The 22,975-nt window shown below is 37.2% G+C and overlaps 1 protein-coding gene across 3 annotated transcripts in view; it reads left to right on the forward strand.

The window, feature by feature from the left end:
- The window catches only part of TP53BP2 (tumor protein p53 binding protein 2), a 52,863-nt gene that overhangs the window by 25,334 nt on the left and 4,554 nt on the right, over positions 1 to 22,975 (forward strand). For all 3 annotated transcript variants that reach the window (XR_014024491.1, XM_081312700.1, XM_081312699.1), the window contains 13 exons: positions 2,010 to 2,123; positions 3,164 to 3,243; positions 4,588 to 4,689; positions 5,960 to 6,134; positions 9,556 to 9,737; positions 10,043 to 10,207; positions 10,507 to 10,744; positions 12,153 to 12,281; positions 13,966 to 14,120; positions 16,248 to 16,731; positions 18,455 to 19,233; positions 22,000 to 22,137; positions 22,346 to 22,479. Coding sequence is in view for 2 of the 3 variants with exons in the window: in XM_081312700.1 (XP_081168826.1) it covers positions 2,010 to 2,123; positions 3,164 to 3,243; positions 4,588 to 4,689; positions 5,960 to 6,134; positions 9,556 to 9,737; positions 10,043 to 10,207; positions 10,507 to 10,744; positions 12,153 to 12,281; positions 13,966 to 14,120; positions 16,248 to 16,731; positions 18,455 to 19,233; positions 22,000 to 22,137; positions 22,346 to 22,479 (2,875 nt within the window). In the remaining variant the exon portion in view is untranslated. The remainder of the gene's footprint in view (positions 1 to 2,009; positions 2,124 to 3,163; positions 3,244 to 4,587; positions 4,690 to 5,959; positions 6,135 to 9,555; positions 9,738 to 10,042; positions 10,208 to 10,506; positions 10,745 to 12,152; positions 12,282 to 13,965; positions 14,121 to 16,247; positions 16,732 to 18,454; positions 19,234 to 21,999; positions 22,138 to 22,345; positions 22,480 to 22,975) is intronic.

Raw genomic sequence — 22,975 nt, forward strand, 5'->3', positions numbered from 1 at the left:
CCTCACTTAATGACAGCAACAATTTACAATAACAGTTCTGGGCTCAATTGTTATAGTTCGAGGACTACCTATGTATCTTCTTATATGAAGTACTTCGTATTGTTTGTATCTGTTGCAAATCTTTAAAAATAACTCATAAGTAAAATATCTGGCTTAATAACTATGTTGCAGTGTGGTAATGAATGAAGACTATTTGAGCATATTGTATTATTGTGTTGTGCTGGTGTGCTGAATTATTCAACTTGTCACAGAAGAACAGATTAGTTTGTCTTGTCAAAACAACAATTTCATTGTACAATAATTGATAGGAGCAGGCTTAGGTGTTATGAAACTTTAAATTAGTAGTATCAGCAGCAGAGCCTTCAGTTCTTTAATAAGCCTGACCTTGTATCTTGATTGTCATTTGTAGTCATGTTAAGCCAGTAGTTCTTGATAGTAGAAGGCTATGATTGTGACCAAGACTGTTAAGTAGAATGAATCTTAGAATGTAGGCATTCTTTAACTTCAGTTAATTTTACTGCAGTATATTAAAATTTAATGTCTGATAAGCTAAACCCTCACTTTACCAAAGAACTATAACTCCCAATTGAAAATATATATTCCTGTTTGAGCTATAGACATAACACTATGTCTCAAGATTTACAGTAGCCATTTTTCTTTCCAGTTACAATGTCTAAATAAATATCTAGTAAAATTAACATTCCAGGAATGCAGTTGCCTTGACAAATATGGAAACACCTGAATAGAATCAGAACACGCCATGTCAGAAAGGCAAAGCTCTTTAAGTGTGGAATGGTCGAGAGCCCACAATGTGACTGTGGCGCTCTGGAACAAACTATAACACACATAGTTCAAGAATGTCTCCTCAGGAAATTTTCAAGGCAGCTGGGATGATCTTGTCACACCCACACTACCAGGAGCACTCGTCAAACTCGTGATGTCACGTGACGTCACGAGACATATAGGACTGTTTTGCCATTGCCGGCAATGGGGTGGATGTGGCTTCTAGATGACGCATCTGGTCTGTGGGCTGGCAGTTTGACACCCCTGACTTAGATGGTTAACTTCCTCAGATATTGAATTATAACATCTCTACAGTATTACATTTCAATTCTGTGGCTCTATATTATGGTGATTTTATTATGGTTTTATCTTAATTTAATATTTTATTTCTTATATTGTGTATACACACACACACACATCAGTGATTGCATGACCTCTGTAGATGCCCTATGCTAAATAAATAAATTCAGAAAATATTATTTGATGAGGCAGTACTATAGCTTTTGGGACATTTTTTGGAATTTTACAAAAGTTAATGGGGACAGATGAAAGTATTAAAAGAAGACAGTAGATCCCCATAGATGTGTTTATAAAGTTACATTAGTCTTTCCAATTGGGATATATCTTGCTTTGGTTTCAGTAATAGAAAGACTTCTGTTGTGCCTTTGACAGGCTGAAATAGAGTGTCTCTTTTCATTTGCAGATTACTCATAAAATGTTGGATTTTCCTAATAATGCTGTTAATGTTTGTATTAGAGAAATATGTCATGGCTGTTAGATGTCTCCATGTTTCCTATTTCTTTGGCTTTAGAAAAACAATTTGGTTTTATAGAACTTTCTGTAGAACTCAATTTGTGTATGGCCCAGGTTTGTTCCCCATATTTTTTTTACTGTTTTTTGAGGGACATCCTTCTGGTATCTGTATTTGCAGGATGAAGCTACAACATTTAAACATAAAAATATTATTTGCAATGGGATTCAGCCAGTTCACACCACTTCGGCAGAACCGGTAGCTAATTTTTTGTTACTTCCGGAAACGGTATCCACACAGAGAACCGGTTGTTCACATATTTGAATCCCACCACTGATTATTTGTCAAAATGCATTTTGATAAATCAGATAAATAATTCATGGTGACTGAACACGTGTTGATGAAACAGGAAACACATGCTTAGCATGGAAAGCGCAATTGGGAAAATATGTCAAAATTGCTTTCTATTTTTCAGAACGCCCTGTAGCTAATAATGAGCGTATGTTGGATCTTCTGCAGCGCTATGGAGTCCAAAGAAATGAGGTTCGTTTTTTTCTTCGCCATGAACGACCTCCTACTCGAGAAACTGGTAAGAGCTAAAATGATGGAGACTATCCTATCCTAAAAGATTGAGCGGAATGAGTACACTCCAGGTATTTTTGACCAAAAAGTGCCTTCTATCTGGAGCTAGGAAGTGTAACTTCTCTGTTGCAGTCCCTGCCCTTTGGAGCAGTATTGCCCCAGAGAACCATGCACTCCCACCCTGATGATCTTCAAAAAATGCATTGGCTACACTCATAGGCCTTGGATAAAGTGATTTATTTTTAAATAAATTTATTTTAAAACAAAGAGTAAAATAAATGATTACACAAAAGAGAAAAGAAAATGAGAAAAGATATAATGGATGGGAAGTAACATATTAGTAAATGAACAAAATGTATAGTTGTCAACATTTTAAATTCGTTGTTCATTCTTTTATTTCTCAAGTAACCAGAATGGTGTTCAGCCCTTGTAGAATGTGACTCAGTTAAGTGTTTTTTCTTCTGGATGTATATAACCTTCATTCTCACTGCTTTATTGTTTTCTTGGTTTTAATGTTATGAGCTGTACAGAGTCTTGTTGAGTTGAATGGCCTCTAAATTGACTGACTGAATAAATGAATGAATCAGTGAGAGATGTTTTTTTTCCTGGAATTTGGTTTTGAATTCTTGTCACAACCCCAAAGTAGTTATGTTATAATGGCATAAGTGTCACTATTTTTTTATAAGCCAGTCCTTTTGTTTTTATTTTACATAATTGCTGGGTTGTTTGTTCTGTGGTTTGTGTACTTTAATTTTCATGAAAAAAACTTTTCTTATTTATTTATCTCTATATAGTGTATCAGAGAAATCTAATGAATTTATTGCATAATCAGCCATTCAACAAACTTGACAAGGCATTCTTCACTGATTTAGAGATGTGAATTTTGAATTTATTTTTGTATTTATTTACTATTTAAGCATTGATTTAAAATTGTAAAACAATTCGATTCTTTTACCACTTTAATTTTCCAGTTGTATAAAAGGAAAGCTATACTTAAGCAAATTCTGTTCTTTAAAAGTGGTGTTTTCTGTGTTTTACTTAATAAAGGGAGTGGGCCACGAATGCAAGATCCAAGTTTAAAGAGAAATGGCATTAAAATGCCAGGTGAAAGGAGAATGGAGAATGGAGTAAGTATTTTCAGTCAGCACTCTCAAATAAATCTAAGCACATAATTTATTCTAGTAAGTTTACAGAGGTCTTATTTTCAGAACATTTCACAGTGTTTTAAGGCAATCAAACAGGTGGTAACATCTGGCCAACCTTGTCAATCTAGGACCGTAATCTAGATTGACATTTTGAAAATGAAAGAAAAGAAAATGGCAAATAATACCCATATTATTACCCCCCAAAAATTCATGGCAATATCTATGTTGTCACCCTGGAGTTTTGTTGTAAAGGGAGTCTAGTTTTGCTCAGACTAAGCAATGGCAAATTGCTTACAACAAAGAGACTTATCTTTCAGTTAGAACTATGTAATCAGTTCCTTCTACAGACAAGTGGGCCGTAACCTTTAGGAATTAGGAAATTGTGCTGTGCAGCGTTTGGGAGATTCAAGGACAAAAAATATTTTGAAACTTTGTTTTTATGTTTTAGGCCACCCATAATTTTTCGTTCTTTGGATTTTTTTTTTTTTTGATTTTTTGTTTTAATATTTCTCTTTTTAATTATAAGCCGTCCAGAGTCAGGCAACCTTTAAATTTTAATAAATAAAGTGAAGGTTACAAATATAAAGAAAAATGATAATTAAGCATAATAAAATAAAACATACTATGCCAGAGACAAGATTCAGGGTCTGTAAGAAAAAACAGGTCTTCAGTATCTTTGTAAAGACTGGCAGTTGCTATAAGCACCTTCATACTTGATCTAGATAAACAAGTACTAGTATAGTAAGATGAAGTACAGTATGAGGTATTATTTTTCTCTAATTTGGAGAGTTGAGGAAAATAATTTTAAGAAAAGTTTAAAAAAAATCTGGCTTCCTTAAACTTTGGGGATGAAGATAAAATCTCTGTGTGAAATGTTCTTCATGGAAACTTCCTGGTTTTGTTTTCTACTGTACTTGCTATATTTGGGATGAGAGAATAATTATTTTTTAGCCTCTAGTCAAATTGGCAAGCAGCCTGCATTTGCATCGTGCACTTGAATTCTCCCATAATTTGCATGTTGGGTGGTTCATTTACTCTTGGCTTCTGGTATTTAGTCACTCAAGAAAGTTGATAGCTGGATGCTAGTAGACATGGCCATTTCTGGAGAGTTTCTCTTTCATTATTTTATTTTGTGTCCATTGGATAAAAGATCTACCAGTAACTTAATGGTCTTTTTAATCAGGAAACTATCATTCCACATTCAATTCCTTCTTTAAAACAACCCCCAAATACTAAGGCAGCCTTTTATATTTGAAACCGAGTGGCAAATTTATTGTGTGAGCTTCAACAAAGTATCATTTACGTATCATTTTTTTAAAAATGAAGGTCATTGTTCCTCGGATGGACATGACCCTGGCAGAGCTGCAGGAAATGGCAGCACGACAACAGCAGCAAATAGAAGCACAGCAGCAACTGCTGGCTAACAAGGTTTGTTGAAATATGTTTTGTGTCTGTAGTGTGTGTGCGTGTGTGTGTGTTTTATGTGTATGTGTATAATTTATGAATTTTGTTCAGAAAAGAATGACAAAGTAACTTTCTTAAAGATGAGTTTTATGAAGTATGTATTTCTTCATCAAAAGTGGGTTGGAATTCTTTAGATACGTGGAGCTTAGGACTGCCCCCGACCTTCGGTCATTCCGCCGGGACCTGAAGACCTGGCTCTTTGAGCTTTCCGGCCCAGGCTGAGAGTTTTTTTTCCCCCCTCAGGGATCAAATTTAATTATTTTAACTGTTTTTAACTCTTGTATTGTATTGATGTTTTTAAATACTTTGTTAACCGCCCTGAGTCCTACAGGAAAAGGGCGGTATATAAATTCAATAAACTTAAACTTAAACTGTGTTAAGGCAAATTGAGACTCCTCCAAGGACACCCATTAAATTGATGGCAAAGCTGAGATATGAAATCAGGCACCATCAATGTCAAATATGTTATCCATTTAAATTAATTGAACATATGTATTGAATATCAGTGGATAGAATATGTTTCCCTTGCTTATTATCCAAGGATCAGTCTTGTCCTGTTGGAATACTCTAGGATTCTTCAGTTGGGAAGATTAATAAGAGAGTGAAATCTTCCCGCACATGTGTAAGGGTTACAAAAGTATGTCTGTGCATACTTGAACCCTTTCCTTGAAGGTAATTTTGATTATTAAAATTGACAAACCCCTTCTCCAGGTGTGTTGACAATTGGGAGATTTGGGTAACTTAAACCATAGGTTTAATTTAATAGGATTGTCTTTCTTTGGTGAGTCACGTGCTGCTGCTGGCTTGTGTTTAGTAACCAAAGTGATCAAATGAATTGTGCTCACTGGATGTATTGCAGAGAGTTTATTTTAGGAATAATTGGGACTAGAATTTCCATTGCTAAGCAAAGCAGTTGTTAAGTGAGTCATGCCCAATTTTATGACCTTTCTTGTCATGGTTAAGCAAATCACTGCGGTTTTTAAGTGAAGTATGTGGTCATTAAGCAAATCTGCTTTCCCACATTGACTTTGCTTGTCAAAAGCCAGCTGAGAGGTCACAAATAGCGATCATGTGACCCTGGGATGCTGCGACATTGTAAGTGCAAGGACCAGTCATAGGTTACTTTTTTCAGGGCTACTGTAACTTTGAATGGTTACTAAACAAATGTTTGTAAGTGGAGGATTATCTTTAATGTATTTAAAGTTGGCTTAATGCTTACATTGTATACCTGTAGGAGCAGCGTTTAAAATTTCTGAAACAGCAGGATCAGCGGCAGCAGCAACAAGCTGCAGAGCAGGAGAAGCTGAAAAGATTAAAAGAAATTGCTGAGAATCAGGAAGCCAAGCTGAAAAAAGTGAGAGCGCTTAAAGGCCATGTAGAGCAGAAACGGCTCAGTAATGGGAAATTAGGTGAGCTATAATTCAGTTTTGAAATTCTGATTCTAAAGTTAATATTTAGATATTTATAATTAGTGATGTGCTGGAATATTTTTCAGGGTTCCATTTCATAAAGGTTTTCTGCTCCTTCGAGAAAAATATGCTCTAAAGCCATCTTTTTACTTATTATATTGTTGTTGTTGTTGTTGTTAGCTGCGAAGTCGTGTCCGACCCATCGCGACCCTATGGACAACATTCCTCCAGGCCTTCCTGTCCTCTACCATCTTCTGGAGTCCATTTAAGCTCACGCCTACTGCTTCAGTGACTCCATCCAGCCACCTCATTCTCTGTCGTCCCCTTCTTCTATTGCCCTCGATCTTTCCCAGCATTAGGCTCTTCTCCAGTGAGTCCTTCCTTCTCATTAGGTGGCCAAAGTACTTGAGTTTTAGCTTCAGGATCTGGCCTTCTAAAGAGCAGTCAGGATTGATCTCCTCTAGGACTGACCGGTTTGATCGCCTTGCGGTCCAAGGGACTCGCAGGAGTCTTCTCCAGCACCACAGTTCAAAGGCCTCAATTCTTTGGCGCTCAGCCTTTCTTATGGTCCAACTTTCACTGCCATATGTTGCAACTGGGAAGACCATAGCCTTGACTATACGCACTTTTGTTGACAGGGTGATGTCTCTGCTTTTTAGTGTGCTGTCTAGATTTGCCATGGCTTTCCTCCCCAGGAGCAAGCGTCTTTTAATTTCTTGGCTACAGTCCCCATCTGCAGTGATCTTGGAGCCCAGGAAAATAAAATCTGTCACTACCTCCATTTCTTCCCCATCTATTTGCCAGGAATTGAGAGGGCCAGATGCCATGATCTTGGTTTTCTTAATGTTAAGTTTCAACCCAAGTTTTGCACTCTCCTTCTTCACCTGCAACAAGAGGCTCTTTAGTTCTTCTTCACTTTCTGCCATTAGAGTGGTATCATCTGCGTATCTTAGGTTGTTGATATTTCTTCCGGCAATCTTAATTCCAACTTTTGATTCATCTAGCCCTGCCTTTCTCATGATGTGCTCTGCATATAAGTTAAATAGGCAGGGCGACAGTATACAGCCTTGCCGGACTCCTTTCCCAATTTTGAACCAATCAGTGGTTCCGTGTCCAGTTCTCACTGTTGCTTCTTGGCCCGCATATAGGTTTCTCAAGAGACAAATAAGATGGTCTGGTACTCCCATCTCTTTAAGAACTTGCCACAGTTTGTTATGATCCACACAATCAAAGGCTTTAGCATAGTCAATGAAGCAGAAGTAGATGTTTTTCTGGAACTCCCTAGCTTTCTCCATGATCCAGCGTATGTTGGCAATTTGATCTCTAGTTCCTCTGCCTCTTCGAAATCCTGCCTGCACTTCTGGTAGTTCTCGATCCACATACTGCTGAAGTCTAGCTTGTAGGATTTTAAGCATGACTTTACTAGCATGAGAAATGAGTGCAATGGTGCGATAGTTTGAACATTCTTTGGCACTGCCTTTCTTTGGAATTGGAATGTAAACTGATCTTTTCCAATCCTGTGGCCATTGTTGAGTTTTCCAAATTTGCTGGCAAATTGAGTGTAGCACTTTTACTGCATTGTCTTTTAAGATTTTGAATAGCTCAGCTGGAATACTGTCACTTCCACTAGCTTTGTTGTTGCTCAGCTTTTCTAAGGCCCACTTCACTTCACATTCTAGGATGTCTGGCTCGAGGTCAGTGACCACCTCATTGTGATTATCAGGGACGTTAAGCTCATTCTTGTATAGTTCTTCTGTGTAATTTTGCCACCTCTTCTTAATCTCTTCTGCCTCTGTTAGGTCCCTGCCATTTTGGTCCTTTATCATGCCCATTTTTGCATTAAACGTTCCCTTCATTTCTCCAATTTTCTTGAAAAGATCTCTGGTCCTCCCTATTCTATTATTTTCTTCTATTTCTTTGCACTGTTCATTTAAGAAGGCATTCTTATCTCTTCTAGCTATTCTCTGGAATTCTGCATTCAATTGGGTGTATCTTTCTTTTTCTCCCTTGCCTTTCGCTTCCCTCCTTTCCTCAGCTATTTGCAAAGCTTCCTCAGACAGCCATTTTGCTTTCTTGCATTATATTGTAGACCACTTTAATACAGAAAGTTTGGAGTCTGATTAGAGAAAATGATTGATATGGACACTTCGCTTACAGATTTAGTTTTAAAGGTTTAGTAGCGTTATATTAGGATTAAACCCTTTTTTCAGATTGTGAACTATTTGTGGATAAAGCTCTCTTGATGAAAAGGCAATTTGGAAGTAATTTTACGTATTTGTATGTAGTACTTTTTCCTGTCCCATCTGCATTTTGCTTCCCTGTGATTGTATTTTTACATTTATTATCTACCAAGTAGGATAAAATGCATAGAATTTAACATCTTCACATAGGAATGGCCATATACATCATAACTGAACAGAATTATTATAGAAAATAGAATAGAATTGTATAGAAAATAGAACTAAAACCATGGGAAGTGTGTAATTGGCATTGTGTGCATTATTATATTTGAATAAAGAAATATATATTAGCTTTGGAAGTAAATAAAAATTAAGTGTTAGTAGTAGTATTCTAATTTCAAATCCCTCCTGATTTGCTTTACTTCTGTAAAGCAATATTTGAATAGCATTTTAACTATTAGGAAGGTAGAAGACGATACCCTTGAATATTACAGAATAAGAGCAGTTAATCGAGGGATACTAAGTTGGACTCCTTTCATTTATGAAATGATCTGAATGTGGAGACAATGGTGCATTTATTTCATAGTTGACATGCAGACTATAAAATTTCTCACAAACACATTCCTTCAAGTTTTTTTTAATCTCTTTATTTTATGAGACTTGGTTTACTAATCAAGCAGACCAACATAAGCAGACCAATACAGACACTATTCTGAAGGCTAGTGGTTGATGATTATCCATGCTGGTTTTGCAAATAGGAGATAAAAAGTTTCCAATATCTTTAGATAGGCAAAGTTTTTAAAATTGCTATATTTTGAAATTGTTGCATTTTTGTTTCATTATACATTCATGTTGAAAGCAAAATATCATACAGAGTGCAAATATGTGACTGTTCGGGTAGGGCTTGCCATTTATCTTGCTTACCACTGCACATAAACTCAAGAAAGTTTCCCATGATGAAACATGGCTTTGTGGCTAAAAATGTTCCACATTCTGATTGTAATTGTTTTCAAGTAATATTTCTCATCAGGTGGGGCATTTTGAAATTATAACTCCCCAGCTTCAGTTTTGCTTAGGATTGATAAAATGTGTTTTTTCCTTTAAAACTTTATGCTTAGCTTTTTTCCGGCTCTGTGCTGGAGAGCAATATGGGGTTTTTGTCCCTTTAAGAGCCAACTTGGGAGCAGCCAACATTTGGTCATTTCTCCACTACTGCTATTGTATTCTGTCTTCCTCTTTAGTGGAGGAGATTGAGCAGATGAACAGTTTGTTCCAGCAAAAACAACGAGAACTGGTACTGGCTGTGTCAAAGGTAGAAGAACTTACTAGGCAATTGGAGATGCTGAAGAATGGCCGGGTTGACGGTTACCATGACAACCAGTCTTCTGTAGCTGAGCTTGACCGCCTGTATAAAGAGCTTCAGGTAACTGGAATTCTACCCTGCAGACAACAAGAAGGGCTAAATGCGTTGTATCGCCATCTGTCTTGGGGGGGGGGAAACCCTTAGTAAACCAGAATTATATAATCCCCAACAATGTACAGAGGTTATGCTATCTTCTAGGTTATTTTGTGCATATAATTATAATTACCGGCCATTTTGTGGAAAGAAATAAAATCTAGTCAGAGCTACTTTTCCAGACTTCTTTCTCCCAAACTTTTGCATCATATTCTATTAATTGTCAGATGCATTCCAGCATCATCCTGAAAAGTTGCTTCTTTTGCATTCAGCTGAGGAACAAACTGAACCAGGAGCAGAATGCCAAGCTGCAACAACAGAGGGACTCTTTAAACAAGCGCAACTTGGAGGTGGCACTTATGGATAAGCGTGTTAATGAGCTGAGGGAACGGCTGTGGAAAAAGAAAGCTGCGCTGCAGCAGAAAGAGAATGTACCAGTGAGTGCCAGAAAATAAAACAAAAATCCCATTCTGCTATGGAAGCTTATTTAGCTGGATGAGTGGACATGTGATATTTGCTGAGGGTCTCTATGCTGTATTCCTTGCGTTTTTCTTATATCTGAAATAACACATCAGCATTAATCTACCTAGTTTTTAAATAAGGAGAAATGCTTTTGCCCCTTCATGCTCTCTGTAGAATGAATGCTTGATTTTTTTTATACTGAGTTTGTCCTGGACTAGTTTTGAGTCAACACTATTTAATTTCTTTTTTAATCTGCAATTTTAATCTTGCCTAGGTGTCTTCAGATGGGAACCAGCCACAACCAGTTGTATCTGCCCCAAGCCGAGTGGCAGCTGTTGGTCCTTATATCCAGTCTTCCACCATGCCACGTATTGCCTCAAGAAACGAACTATTAGTCAAACCAGCCTTTCCAGATGGGACTCCAAACTTACAAGTTGCTGATGGTCCATTAAAAACTCAGACATTGCCAAACATGAGATCTGGTGTTCTTTCACAGACAAAAGCTCCTAGTGGTAAATGCTATTTCCCCCCTTTTTGCTTTCTACTTGTATGAAGTGTTTTGACATTTCCTCCCTGTCAGCTTATGTTCTATCAGTTTGTCATGCAGATTGCTAAGTAGGGCAATTAGCCTAATTAATTCCACAGGATGTCTAAAAATTATGTATGTATATGCTTTCTTCAATTAGTTGAATTAGTTGAAATTCTGCTTCTAAATGCAGAATTCTTTCAGACCATACAGTAGGATATACTGGTTATATATTGGATCTATATCAAAAGCTAAATATATAATATAAATGCAAAACATTGATATTTGTTTCTAGGTAATTATTTAGAATTCTCATTGTGTAAAAACTGATGATCTAATTTTTGTTTTTGCTTGTATTATATACCATTAACAGTATTAGGAAATATTCTATGTTATGTTGACATTATTGTGGACATAAAATCTTGGAAGTAAAAGTATTACAATTATAGTTTTATTTGGAAACATAAAAGATCCTAATAATTGCAAAACTAATTGTGCTTTCAGTGAACAAAAACATTTATGGACTTCAGCTTTTGATACTGATAACAAACATTTTGGATGAAAGAAAGATGTAGTATAGGATTCATACTATATCACTATATTTTTAGAAGGGTTTATAACATTGCTTAAAATGCTCATACTTTATTTTTGTTGATAGTTTTGTGAAATTATTTAGTATTTGCTCTGCCTGGGAAATTTCATTGTCAAAAAAACCATTAAGTAAAGGCTTCTTTAAGGAACTGGATGAATGTTAGAAAAAATAATTCATCTCCCTGTTTATATGTGAACTAATGCTAATAGCTCTGAATGAGTGAATTTATCTCCAAATTGACATTTCTTGCAGCTGCTACAAAGAAGATATTTTCATAAGAATGTAAAATATTTTCTTACAAAGTTATATCTTTGCTTCAGAAACAAAGATTGAGCAGAGATTTGTTATGGGGTTTGTACATCATTCATTCATGATCTTTATTAATTTGTACAGATTTTTTTTAAAAGCTGTCTGTTGCCATTATCAATATGTAAAGCAAGTAGCAGTGTTTAATTTGCTGTGTCTGAATATTTATACTGGTATATTTGTGGATAACATTCATGTACTATACTAAATGAACCCCATAATCAGGAGTATAGTTAGGAAATTTGTGTTCTGCATTTTTCTAGTGTGAAAATTGGAAATACTCAGCTATTTGATAAACACAAGAACATGTCTAATTTGTTTTCATGATTTATAACAGCCAGACTTAACTTTTAGTTATGAGTTGACCATAACAAATTGGTTAAAAGTAGTATGTGAAAATTAATATGTTATACAGGGCCTTTTATTATGTATGCATCTATCAAAATAAAGTTTTGTAAGTTTAAAATTAATTTCTCTGTTCTTCACCCCTCTACAGGAACTACAACTGCTGCTTCAAAACCCCCACTTGCTATCAGTGATTGGAATAACTTAAGTGCTGATAACTTTATCAATCAAGGCTCAACTTCCTCAGTGATAAATGTCAGTAGCAACGTTGAAGGGAAAGGTAAACTCCCTCCTGTGGGGATTTCAGTAAATTATTTCATTGACGGTTTTTTAAGCTAAGCGTTTTTAGTTAGTATTACAAAATCTTTCCAGAATAAGGATGAAAGACACACATTTAGACATGTGCCAGACTGTGATTTTAAAAAGTGTAGCAAGTGTCATGAGGCATATGTGATTTTTTTTTTACAGACTAATGTACGTAGAAAGACCTAAAGTACCGGGTAGGCCTCATTTCTGTTGTCAGTGAGGTCTGGTGCTTCCTTTAGATACTGGAATGGCCAATATAAGAGAGATCCTTAATGCTCTCTGAGCTTGGTTGTTTTATTTTATTTATTTAATTAGATTTGTATACCGTTTTCTTGCAGACATTTCATTACCCAAATTAGGTAACATCATCAGTGAATTTCAACCCTGAGCTACAAATATTCTCCTTTATTGGTACCACATATGAATGTTAAATGCTTCAGAAAGCATGCAAATTGGAAAAACATGCCTGTAGGCACACTTCCACTAGCACTGATGATGTTACCTAGTTTGGGTAATGAAACATCTACAAGAAAACAATCAAATTCAGAAAGCACCAAGGACCCCACATTTCATCCCTGAGCTACAAATATTTTCCTTTTTTGGCTAGTAGAATTTCTCAACTTGGTTAGCAATGCCTGCTTTGTTTATATCTGCTTAGTTTCATGGTCCTGCTGACATTTGTCAGATCTCTTCAGCAAGAAGCCTTCACAAGTTCTTTCATATCCAATGCTTGCTTCTTCATAAAGGATCTTATGGCTATGTTGTAATACAAGTATGTTCTATATTTCATATTTGCAAGAGTTTTCTGAAAATATTATAGATAATAATGAAGAATGACTTCATTGTGTCTTGTTCTTGAAATACAAGCTTAATACAGATTTTCTTATTTAAATTAAATTGTGTTTATTTAGCTGAAATCAACTTTATATCTAACTTAAAAGCTCTCTACATGGGGCTTCCCTTGAAGACCACTCGGAGGCTCCAACTGGTACAGAATGCGGCCGCGAGAGTTGTCTTGGGAGTTTCCCGGTACTCCCATGTTACACCTTTGCTCCGCGAGCTGCATTGGCTACCAGTTGTCTTCCGTGTGAGGTTCAAGGTCCTGGTTATGATCTTTAAGTCCTTACATGGCATGGGTCCGGGTTACCTCGGGGACCACCTGCTGCCGGCGTCAACTTCCCTCCGCCCAGTACGTGCCCACAGAGAGGGCCTCCTCAGGGTGCCTCCGGTCAGGGAATGTCGACTGGTGGCCCCCAGGGGGAGGGCCTTCTCTGTGGGCGCTCCGGCATTATGGAACCAGCTGCCGGTTGAGCTCCGGACGGCATCAGACCTCCGATCCTTCCGCCGCGGGCTGAAGACCCATTTATTTGAATTAGCTGGTCTGGCCTGATGGGGGAATATGGGTTTTTAAATTGATTTTCTAGTATTTTATTATTGTTGTTTTTAACTGGGCACTGGTTTAATTTCCTTTTAACTTTTGTATCGTTATTTATATATGCCCTGTGAACCGCCCTGAGTCCCTAGGGAGAAGGGCGGTATAGAAATCAAATAAAACTAAACTAAACTAAACTAAAGAATCCTGATAATTTCTTAGTTTGTGTTTGTGATATAGATATCAAATACCTATTTAATTTAACTCCAAGCCTGTTTTTTTATAGTTGGTGAAGGAGATGTTCCTTTTAGAGAAAAAGAAAAGAAAGTGCGTCCCCTTTCCATGTTTGATTCTGTTGAATCAAACGGAAGTACGTCTGTGCCTACAACAACTACACTAAGGAAAAATCAGAGTAGCGAAGACCTCCTGCGCGATGGCCAGGTATTTTAAAGTGTTTTTTTTATCTTGACTTCTATACATGCCAGGAGAAATATTTCAGTCAATTTGATACTGATAAAAAATTCCTATTGATTTTTAATTAATATTTGAGATCACCATAAAGGGAAATTGCTCCATTTCCTAGAACAATTCAGCAAACAACGGGTTACTCTGAGGTGTGCACCGAAATTCAAGTAGCAAATTTTCAGCATCACAGAAGAAAGGGACCCTCCATCAGTAGGGGAGCTGTTATATACATTCTATGCTTTATCTTATTCTTCCTTCTCTTCTTAATCACATTTCTTAGTGGTAGAGGAAAAATAAAGAACACTGGAATTGTAGCCTCACTTTCCTCTTCACAAATATTTATGTTCCAAGTTTAGGATTAATTTATCCAAATGTGCAAATGCTTTACCTGATGACAAGCTGGCTCTACCTGTCATATATTCTTGGCTGTCAGTTCAGGATGTTCAAGACACTCAGCACAATCTTCTATCATATATTCTTACAAGATTAAGTGGGCAATTTTCATAACCAGTCTTCTGTCCCATTCAGCTTACTCTGCAATTTCTTTTATCTTGACCAAATTTTTGTTTCTTTATGGAGTGTATATTTACTTATTATTTCTGTGTTCTGTATTGCTGTGAATGTCAGTTGAAGGTTTCTGGCTGGTTTATAATTATTTCTTCTTGTTCCTGTGATGGCCCCACAGAAGCCTGGTAGCTTAAATAGCTCTTTCCTATTCTGTTGGTTGTATTCCATTATCCTGTATAACCAACACACCTTTCCTTGGTGCAGGTCCAAACATTGGGGATTCTTGACAGCTCAATGCTACACAGATAGAAAGAGGGCTGAGTTTGTGTTGAAAGAGCTCAGTACATAATATTCTGAGATGTTGGACTACTTAGGGCCAGACAATTCCTCTTGACCTAACTTACTTCTTTATTTTGTATGGTGGAACTTCTTTGTATGCTATGTAATGAATAATAATAATATGTAATTTCCTAAGCAAGGGATCAGCAATATTTTCAAGCAATGGGAGCCATGATTTTGCAAGATATTGTAGATGCCAAAAGCATAAATATGTGAGGGGAACCTTTTTTTTTGTTTCTCTTCCTGATTAAAAATGTTCCAAATATCATGAGGATTCTTGTGAGAACACTGAGATTTTGCAATATTTGGCTGTCTTGTGAGATTTCAGCCTTTAATATTTATGTATTTATGTTTTGGAGATCAGTGACTACATCTAACCCCAACCAGGGTAATATAGATAGTATCAGTGGTGGGATTCAAATACCTGAACAGCCGGTTCTCTGTGTGGACACCACTTCTGGAAGTGATCTGCCCAGATATTAGTTTCTATCTCTATTTCTTGTATCATCACGCTAAGTTCCAAGGATGTCCATATCATATCAATTCTAGACCAGAATTTATGTCTATTTGAATAAAATGTATATTGCAGGTTTTTTGGATTTTTTCCCCTCTCCATATGTCTTGAATACAGAGTTCTTCTGCCATTTTAAAGACTGCTTTAGGTAATACCTTTCTTCCTTTCTTCCCTTGTTTAGTCCTTTTATAGTCCAAAGTTCCATCTATTATTGCATTAAAGTCTCCCATTGTACAAAAATTCCAATAGTCCAATTCTAACATTTTTTAATATAGTTTTTGGTAAAATTGTTCTTGTTTATCATTTGGTGCATATATTGCTACCATCAGTATCTGTTTTTGGTCCATCATTATTTCCGTGCTTCTGGAAGTGGTGTCCGTGCACTTCCGATGGGCCATTCTGGGCCTGAGGAACCTCCCCAGCTCAGAACAGACTTCCGGAAGTGGTGCCCACGCACTTCCGGTGGGCCATTCTGGGCCTGGGAGGCCTCCCTGGCTCAGAACAGACTTCTGGAAGTGGCATCCACGCACGTTCTGGGCCTTGCGAAAAAGGGCTAGGCTAGGGCATCAGTCGGTTCACTGAAATCGACCAAAATTACCTACCTGTTCTACTGAACTGGTGCGAATCGGCTCAATCTCATCACTGGATAGCATTATCTTGTGTACTATTTATCTTTTGCTTTTATCCTTGTAAAATAATATTTCTTTTGAATGTCTTATTTTCTTGGCTGTTTTGACTTACAGATGGGCACTAAAAGTGTCGCAAAAATACCACCACCTGTTCCTACCAAGCCAAAACAGATCAACTTACCTTATTTTGGCCAGACTGGTCAGGTTCCTTCATCAGATGTTAAGCCTGAATGTAACATCCAGAAGCTGCCTCTGACAATTACCAGTGCAGGAAGTAAGCAGAAGCCAGCAGCCACGCTGACACCATCAGCATCTCAATATGCTCAACAGAAAATATGTGTTTCCCCAAGTGGTCCTCCTCCTAGTCTGGATCTAGCTCTTCCCAAACAAGAGAGTCCTCCTGCAGCAGCTGTGAGACCTTTCACTCCTCAGCCAACCAAAGAAGCCCCTCCACCACCTTTTCGAAAGCCACAGACTGTGACCACAAGTTCCATCTACAGCATGTATACAAAGCAACAAACTCCTGGGAAGAACTTTCAACAGGCAGTGCAGAGTGCTCTGACACGAGCCCACACTAGAGGACCTCACTTCCCAAGTGGTAAGCATTTAAGGATATGTTTGCTTTGCTATGTCATGTTCTGTTTTGTTTTTTTTACTAAAGGCCACTTCTAAAGAGGACAGCAGCTTGAACTGTGGTGAGAATTCAAGGAGTCACTCTATTTAAAGCAAGGGCTAATAATTTGCAAGTTGGTTGCAGTCCTCCCATCTTGTCCTCCCTAGAGCAGTTGGAGCAGGAAAGACTGGTCCTTTTTTGCAGGTCTTTTAAGGAGAAAAATTAAGCCAGTGGTTTGCAGCAACATGAGTCCTAAAATTACAAATGCATTTGTGTCAGCTGTTATTAAAAAAAACAACTAGTTATTTTGTTAGTTTTGGGGATTAGGGCTGCTCAAGAAATAAAAATGCCAGTTACATTTAATAATTATATGTTAATCTATATTTCATATGGATTCCCCGATTTAACAATATCACAGCTGCTCACAGCAGGTTTCATAGGCAAAATCTGGGGTAGATTTTGTCTATACTCCTGCTTTGCTTTTGATGAAGTTAAAAAATATATAAGCCACACTCCCCTCTTCCAAGCTGCTTATGATTTCTCCGTTTGAGAGTAGCTGCCTTAAATATTGAAGATAAAAAAAATCCTCCAAACATTCTGGGCTTGCCGCAATAACTAAAAGAAATTGTGGACTCCAGTCCCAAATTTATCTACCCTATTTTAAGATACCCCATTTTTTATATATGATTACTTACATATTGAGTTGAATCCAAATAGGTTCTATTTAGATACAATGAAATTTATGAAGTATGAAGAAATAGCTAACCACTAAATGAAGAGGGGGGAGGGTTGAAGAGCTAGATGTGCTATCAAATACACGTACTTCAGACTCCTTCAGAATGACAATGAAAGAATAGGAAGCCTGCAATTTGTATTTACTCCTTTTCTGAGTTAAGGCAGATTAGAAAAATATGTATTCTCTTCTAACCTGGAACTGATCAAGCTGTTTTTTTGTGGAAGACATGCTTGTTAATCATCATTTTTTTTTGAAATTTTTAATTGAAGTTCATTCAGATTTTGATTTGGATCTTCAGATGTTGAATTGTAATACTATAATTTAAGTTACAACAGTTTCCCTTTTTACTAGAGAAATGTGTACCTTTTCTTAAGTGCAGGATATTACATACAGTATTATGGCTCTGGATTTAATTGTACTTAGGTACCCATTGTAATCAGTGGGATATGTTAGTCATAGTATGTTCCAGAGGTTACAGTGGATCTGCACTAAGCATGAATAATTTTGGCCCAACCCAATGTTGAAGACTATTAATTCTGATTGACTATTGCTTCAGGGTTTGTTTTCTCTCTAAACCATGTGTTTAATGTGTTGACATTTCCAGTGCGCAAGTACTTACATTGCTTAAGAGAGGAGTTGCTTTTTATTGGCAACATTAAAATGTAAGTCAAGTTGTAGTGGAATTGTCAAAAAAAAAAACTTCCAATACTTCGTTTTTCTCTCTATTTCTGTTGTGGTCTACACTGCCAGTGCTTAAACTTAAAAAAGAAAGATAGAAAGAATTGTAAAAAAAAAGACACCTCCCTTACATTTCCTAAGGATATAATGAATAAGATTTCTGCATAGCTGATTGGAGTAATCAGCCATGTTATCAATTTTGATATAAATTGAATTAGTTGACTGTATGCATAGTGCATTTGTTTGGGGTTTTTTGCCAAGTGTTTATGATTTTCTTTCTGAATTGCTTCTTAGTATATGGAAAGCCAGTTATTGCTGCAGCTGGTGTCCCAAACCAACAGCAGCAGATGGACAATAATTATTCAAATACACAAGGCAAGCCAGCTAGTCCAGAGCCTGAAATGGAATCTACAACTTCAGCCAGTGAAAATAATGAAACAGAACGTATTCCTCGCCCACTCAGCCCAACCAAGCTTTTGCCTTTCTTGTCAAATCCGTACCGAAATCAAAGTGATGCTGATCTGGAGGCACTTCGGAAGAAGCTGTCTAATGCACCAAGGCCACTGAAGAAACGTAGTTCTATTACTGAGCCAGAAGGTCCTAATGGGCCCAACATTCAGAAATTATTGTACCAGAGGACAACACTGGCTGCTATGGAGACCATTTCAGCCCCATCATACCCCCCAAAGCAAACTTCAGCTACAGTTACCGAAATCTCAGCAGAAATCCCAAATCCTTACCTAAACCCAGAAGTGGTAAAAGAAGTGATTCCTACTCCACCTGAGCCAACTATTTCAGAGGAAGCAGAAAGCCCAAATTCTGATTCCAATACTAATTCTCTGCCTTCATCAGGACTAGACAGTGTCCTTGAGGGGACCTCTGACATCACTTCCCTTATCCAGCCTGATATGGAAGAACCAAGTTTAGATGTGCCTTTGCCTATTGACCTATACATGGAAGAGTATCCTCCCTACCCACCACCCCCGTATCCTTCAGGAGAACCAGAGAACTTGGGAGAGGACTCATTCAATATGCAACCTCCTGAAGTCACTGGACAATTTTCTTTGCCCCCTGTAAGTAAAAAAACACTGCTTCAATAATTTTGACACTTATCAAGTGAGATGATTTATTGTGCCACTTCTGCAGTGTATAATTCTTTCTAAGGTAATTCAGCTGTATTGATTGCTAGACATAATTTGCTGCTGTGCAATATCTTCAGACTTCATTTATTGAAAGCCCTGTTCAAACTGAAATGACGGATGGATGTCTTTGGTAAAGTAATGGATAGTGGCTATTATCCATTTCAGTTAAATATCTCTGTTATAAAAAGTAGCGTGGTCAGCACCTCATTTTCAAATGTTATGAAGTTTGTGATGATCAGATGCCTTCATTGATAAACTGTGTTGTACTGTAAGAAGTGGGGAGCCAGTTTGGTGTAATAGTTAAGACATTAGGCTAGAAACCAGGAGACTGTAGCCCCAGCTTAGGCATAAAACCCACTGGTGACTTTGGGCCAGTCACACACACTCACTGATCTTCACTGCCAGTGTTTAAACTTAAAAAGAAAGATAGAAAGGATTGGTGTTTTTTTTAAAAAAAAGACTTCCTCAGCCTAGGAAGCAGGCAATGGGAAACTGTTTCTGAAAACTTGCCAAGAATGCTACGGGGACTTCTCCAGGAGTCAACATTGACTCAAAAGCACACAAACATAGTAAGAAGTACAAGTTGGCTTGAGAATACTGATATGTCTAGAGTCTGCCAATTTGGGGAGACCATTGTAGCATTTCAAAATCAATCAGTTTCCTAAATTTTCCTCCTCTCTGATAGTATCTTGCTCTCCATTCTGTTGCTCTCTCTTCACTGATGCTTCAATTTGCCATCATCTTAAAATGTTTAAAAATTCACTGTGGAATAGTTTTGAAAATGTAGAGTACAATATGTGCTATAACATACACTACACTTTAGAAAAACGATGAAGACTTTTCAAATCTCAGCTTATCATACAAGTTGTGTAGCTTGCTGAGTTACTGTCAGCATCAGGATATATTTATCTGTCAGAATGCTTTAGTTTAATTATTTGCATACTTTTGCAAATCCTGTTAGGATATTCCAAATCTTAATATTCTATTGGTTCTAGAACAAAACAAAGTGAAGGAGACAAGACTATTTGTGTTATATTCTACCTTTTCAATGTATTCTGATATCAGTGGTGTTTATATAGTTATAAATTATTGTTATTTGCTCAGTGGCAGCTATTCACTCCTTTTATCTAGGTGATACACTTTGTTTGTGTTCCAGGCTCAAATATTTGAATTTTTAAAACTGTGCTGAGCCTCTCCCTCATGTTAACATTCTTCAGTCTTTACTTTTATCAGATTAGTCATTTAAAGTATTAATTTAAACCCCACTTTCTTTCCTGGTGATTACTTTATGAAGAAGACGTTGGTTGCCTGCTTCCATTCTTAAATGTTAGTTTCTAGTTTATGATGATGCTTTAGCAACAAATATTTGAGCATAATCATGTATTGGGGTGAAATCTTTACCACTTGGGGAATAACTAATGCATGTTATGTTAATAATTGTGTTACTTGCTTCTGATGTATAACACCATACTATTTCTAACGCCAGACACTATTTGGTTTTTGGGGGAATTTTACGTACACTAAGGTGCTATTTAGATGGCTATTGGGACAGTCCAGGATTTGCTGTTTCTTAGCTTCTTTATTTCTGGCTCTTGGTTGCCATCCTGCATCATCTTGAAGAACTTTTCACTGACTGCACTGTTGTGTTCTAATTATTTACAAACATGCTTCAAAGAAGTAGCCTCTCTTTAACTCCTCTTAAGCTGTTCCTTAAAAAAGCTGCCGTGGTTCCTTGGCCCATGTGTAGCCATATAGGCTCAGGAAAATGCTTGAATCAGTTAAAGAAATGTAATGAAGGTAATGCCTGATACTTTCATGAAGTTAATCACGTCTAAGACAACAGGGGGCAGATTTGGGGATGATCTATTTTTAGGGCTTACTAGAATTAAATATAGTGACAGATTTTATTCTCCTGGGCTCCAAGATCACTGCAGATGGGGACTGTAGCCAAGAAATTAAAAGACGCTTGCTCCTCGGGAGGAAAGCCATGACAAATCTAGACAGCACATTAAAAAGCAGAGACATCACCCTGTCAACAAAAATGCGTATAGTCAAGGCTATGGTCTTCCCAGTTGCAATGTATGGCAGTAAAAGTTGGACCATAAAAAAGGTTGAGCGCCAAATAATTGAGGCCTTTGAACTCTGGTGCTGGAGAAGACTCCTGCGAGTCCCTTGGACTGCAAGGCGATCAAACCGGTCAGTCCTAGAGGAGATCAACCCTGAATGCTCTTTAGAAGGCCAGATCCTGAAGCTGAAACTCAAATACTTTGGCCACCTAATGAGAAGGAAGGACTCACTGGAGAAGAGCCTAATGCTGGGAAAGATTGAGGGCAATAGAAGATGGGGACGACAGAGAATGAGGTGGCTGGATGGAGTCACTGAAGCAGTAGGCGTGAGCTTAAATGGACTCCAGAAGATGGTAGAGGGCAGGAAGGCCTGGAGGAATGTTGTCCATAGGGTCGTGATGGGTCGGACACGACTTCGCAGCTAACAACAAAGAATTAAATATATATTGCTTAGTCTATTAAAAAAATTTTTTTTTACTTGAGTATATCAATTAAGAAATTGTAACTTTTAATATAATGCAATAATTGGTCACATTAAATTATTTATTATTTCTATAATATTGAAATTAACTAAAATTGTTTTTATTTTCAGTGAAAAAGCTCCTATATACCATTGTTTTCTTTCCTCTAGGGTAAGCGGACAAACCTGCGCAAAATTGGCTCAGACAGGATTAGTCACGGAATGCGAGTAAAATTCAATCCACTTGCTTTGCTTCTAGATTCATCCCTTGAGGGGGAATTTGACCTTGTACAGCGGATTATTTATGAGGTACAAATTCCATATTCCCTTATTAAGAACTTAGACTTGACCTACATTTAGTACTGCATGTGTTATAGCAACTTGCAGGGATGAAATATGAGATCAGTACTTCTAAAGAGTTTCAGATGTTATTCAATCTAAGAAATTGTAGAATATAAAATGATAGGTGGCATAATGGAAAGCATATTTAGCATTACCTTTTCTTTTTGCTGCACAGGTTGAAGATCCCAGTTTGCCCAATGATGAAGGCATTACAGCACTTCACAATGCTGTCTGTGCTGGTCACTCAGAGATTGTGAAATTTTTGGTACAGTTTGGTGTAAACGTAAATGCTGCAGATAGTGATGGATGGTAAGGATGCTGTTTGGCATTTTGAATTAGCATAAGTAAGTTACCTTAATGGAGCCTTCCACCATGCTGTGATATCTAGTAAATACATGATAGTCTATATCCATTTCAATATCTCTGACTGAGAAAAGAAATAATCATCTTCCTGTTTCTTAGGGATGGGGGCAGGTGGGAATTGCCCTTGGTTCATTAGAATAGTTGGTGATTTCAATAGGTCCAAAATACAAAGCATTAGGATAAGAACAGCAGTACTGTCATCAGCAAAAGAGGAATTTGGGTAAGATCAGGGGTCTTCAAACTTGGCCTTTTATGACTTGTGCTGGCTGAGGAATTCTGGGAGTTGAAGTCCAGAAGTCATAAAAGGGCCAAGTTTGAAGACCCCTGAGTAAGATGAAAAAATATGGCGCTCAGAAAGCAACTTTGGGGAAATGCTGTTGTTAGAAATAAAGCTGTCAGAAGCCATAACAACCATTAATACTTATTACAGTAGATTTATTTA

This window comes from Vipera berus (genome assembly GCF_964194415.1).
Source record: "Vipera berus genome assembly, chromosome: 1".
NCBI lineage: Eukaryota > Metazoa > Chordata > Lepidosauria > Squamata > Viperidae > Vipera > Vipera berus.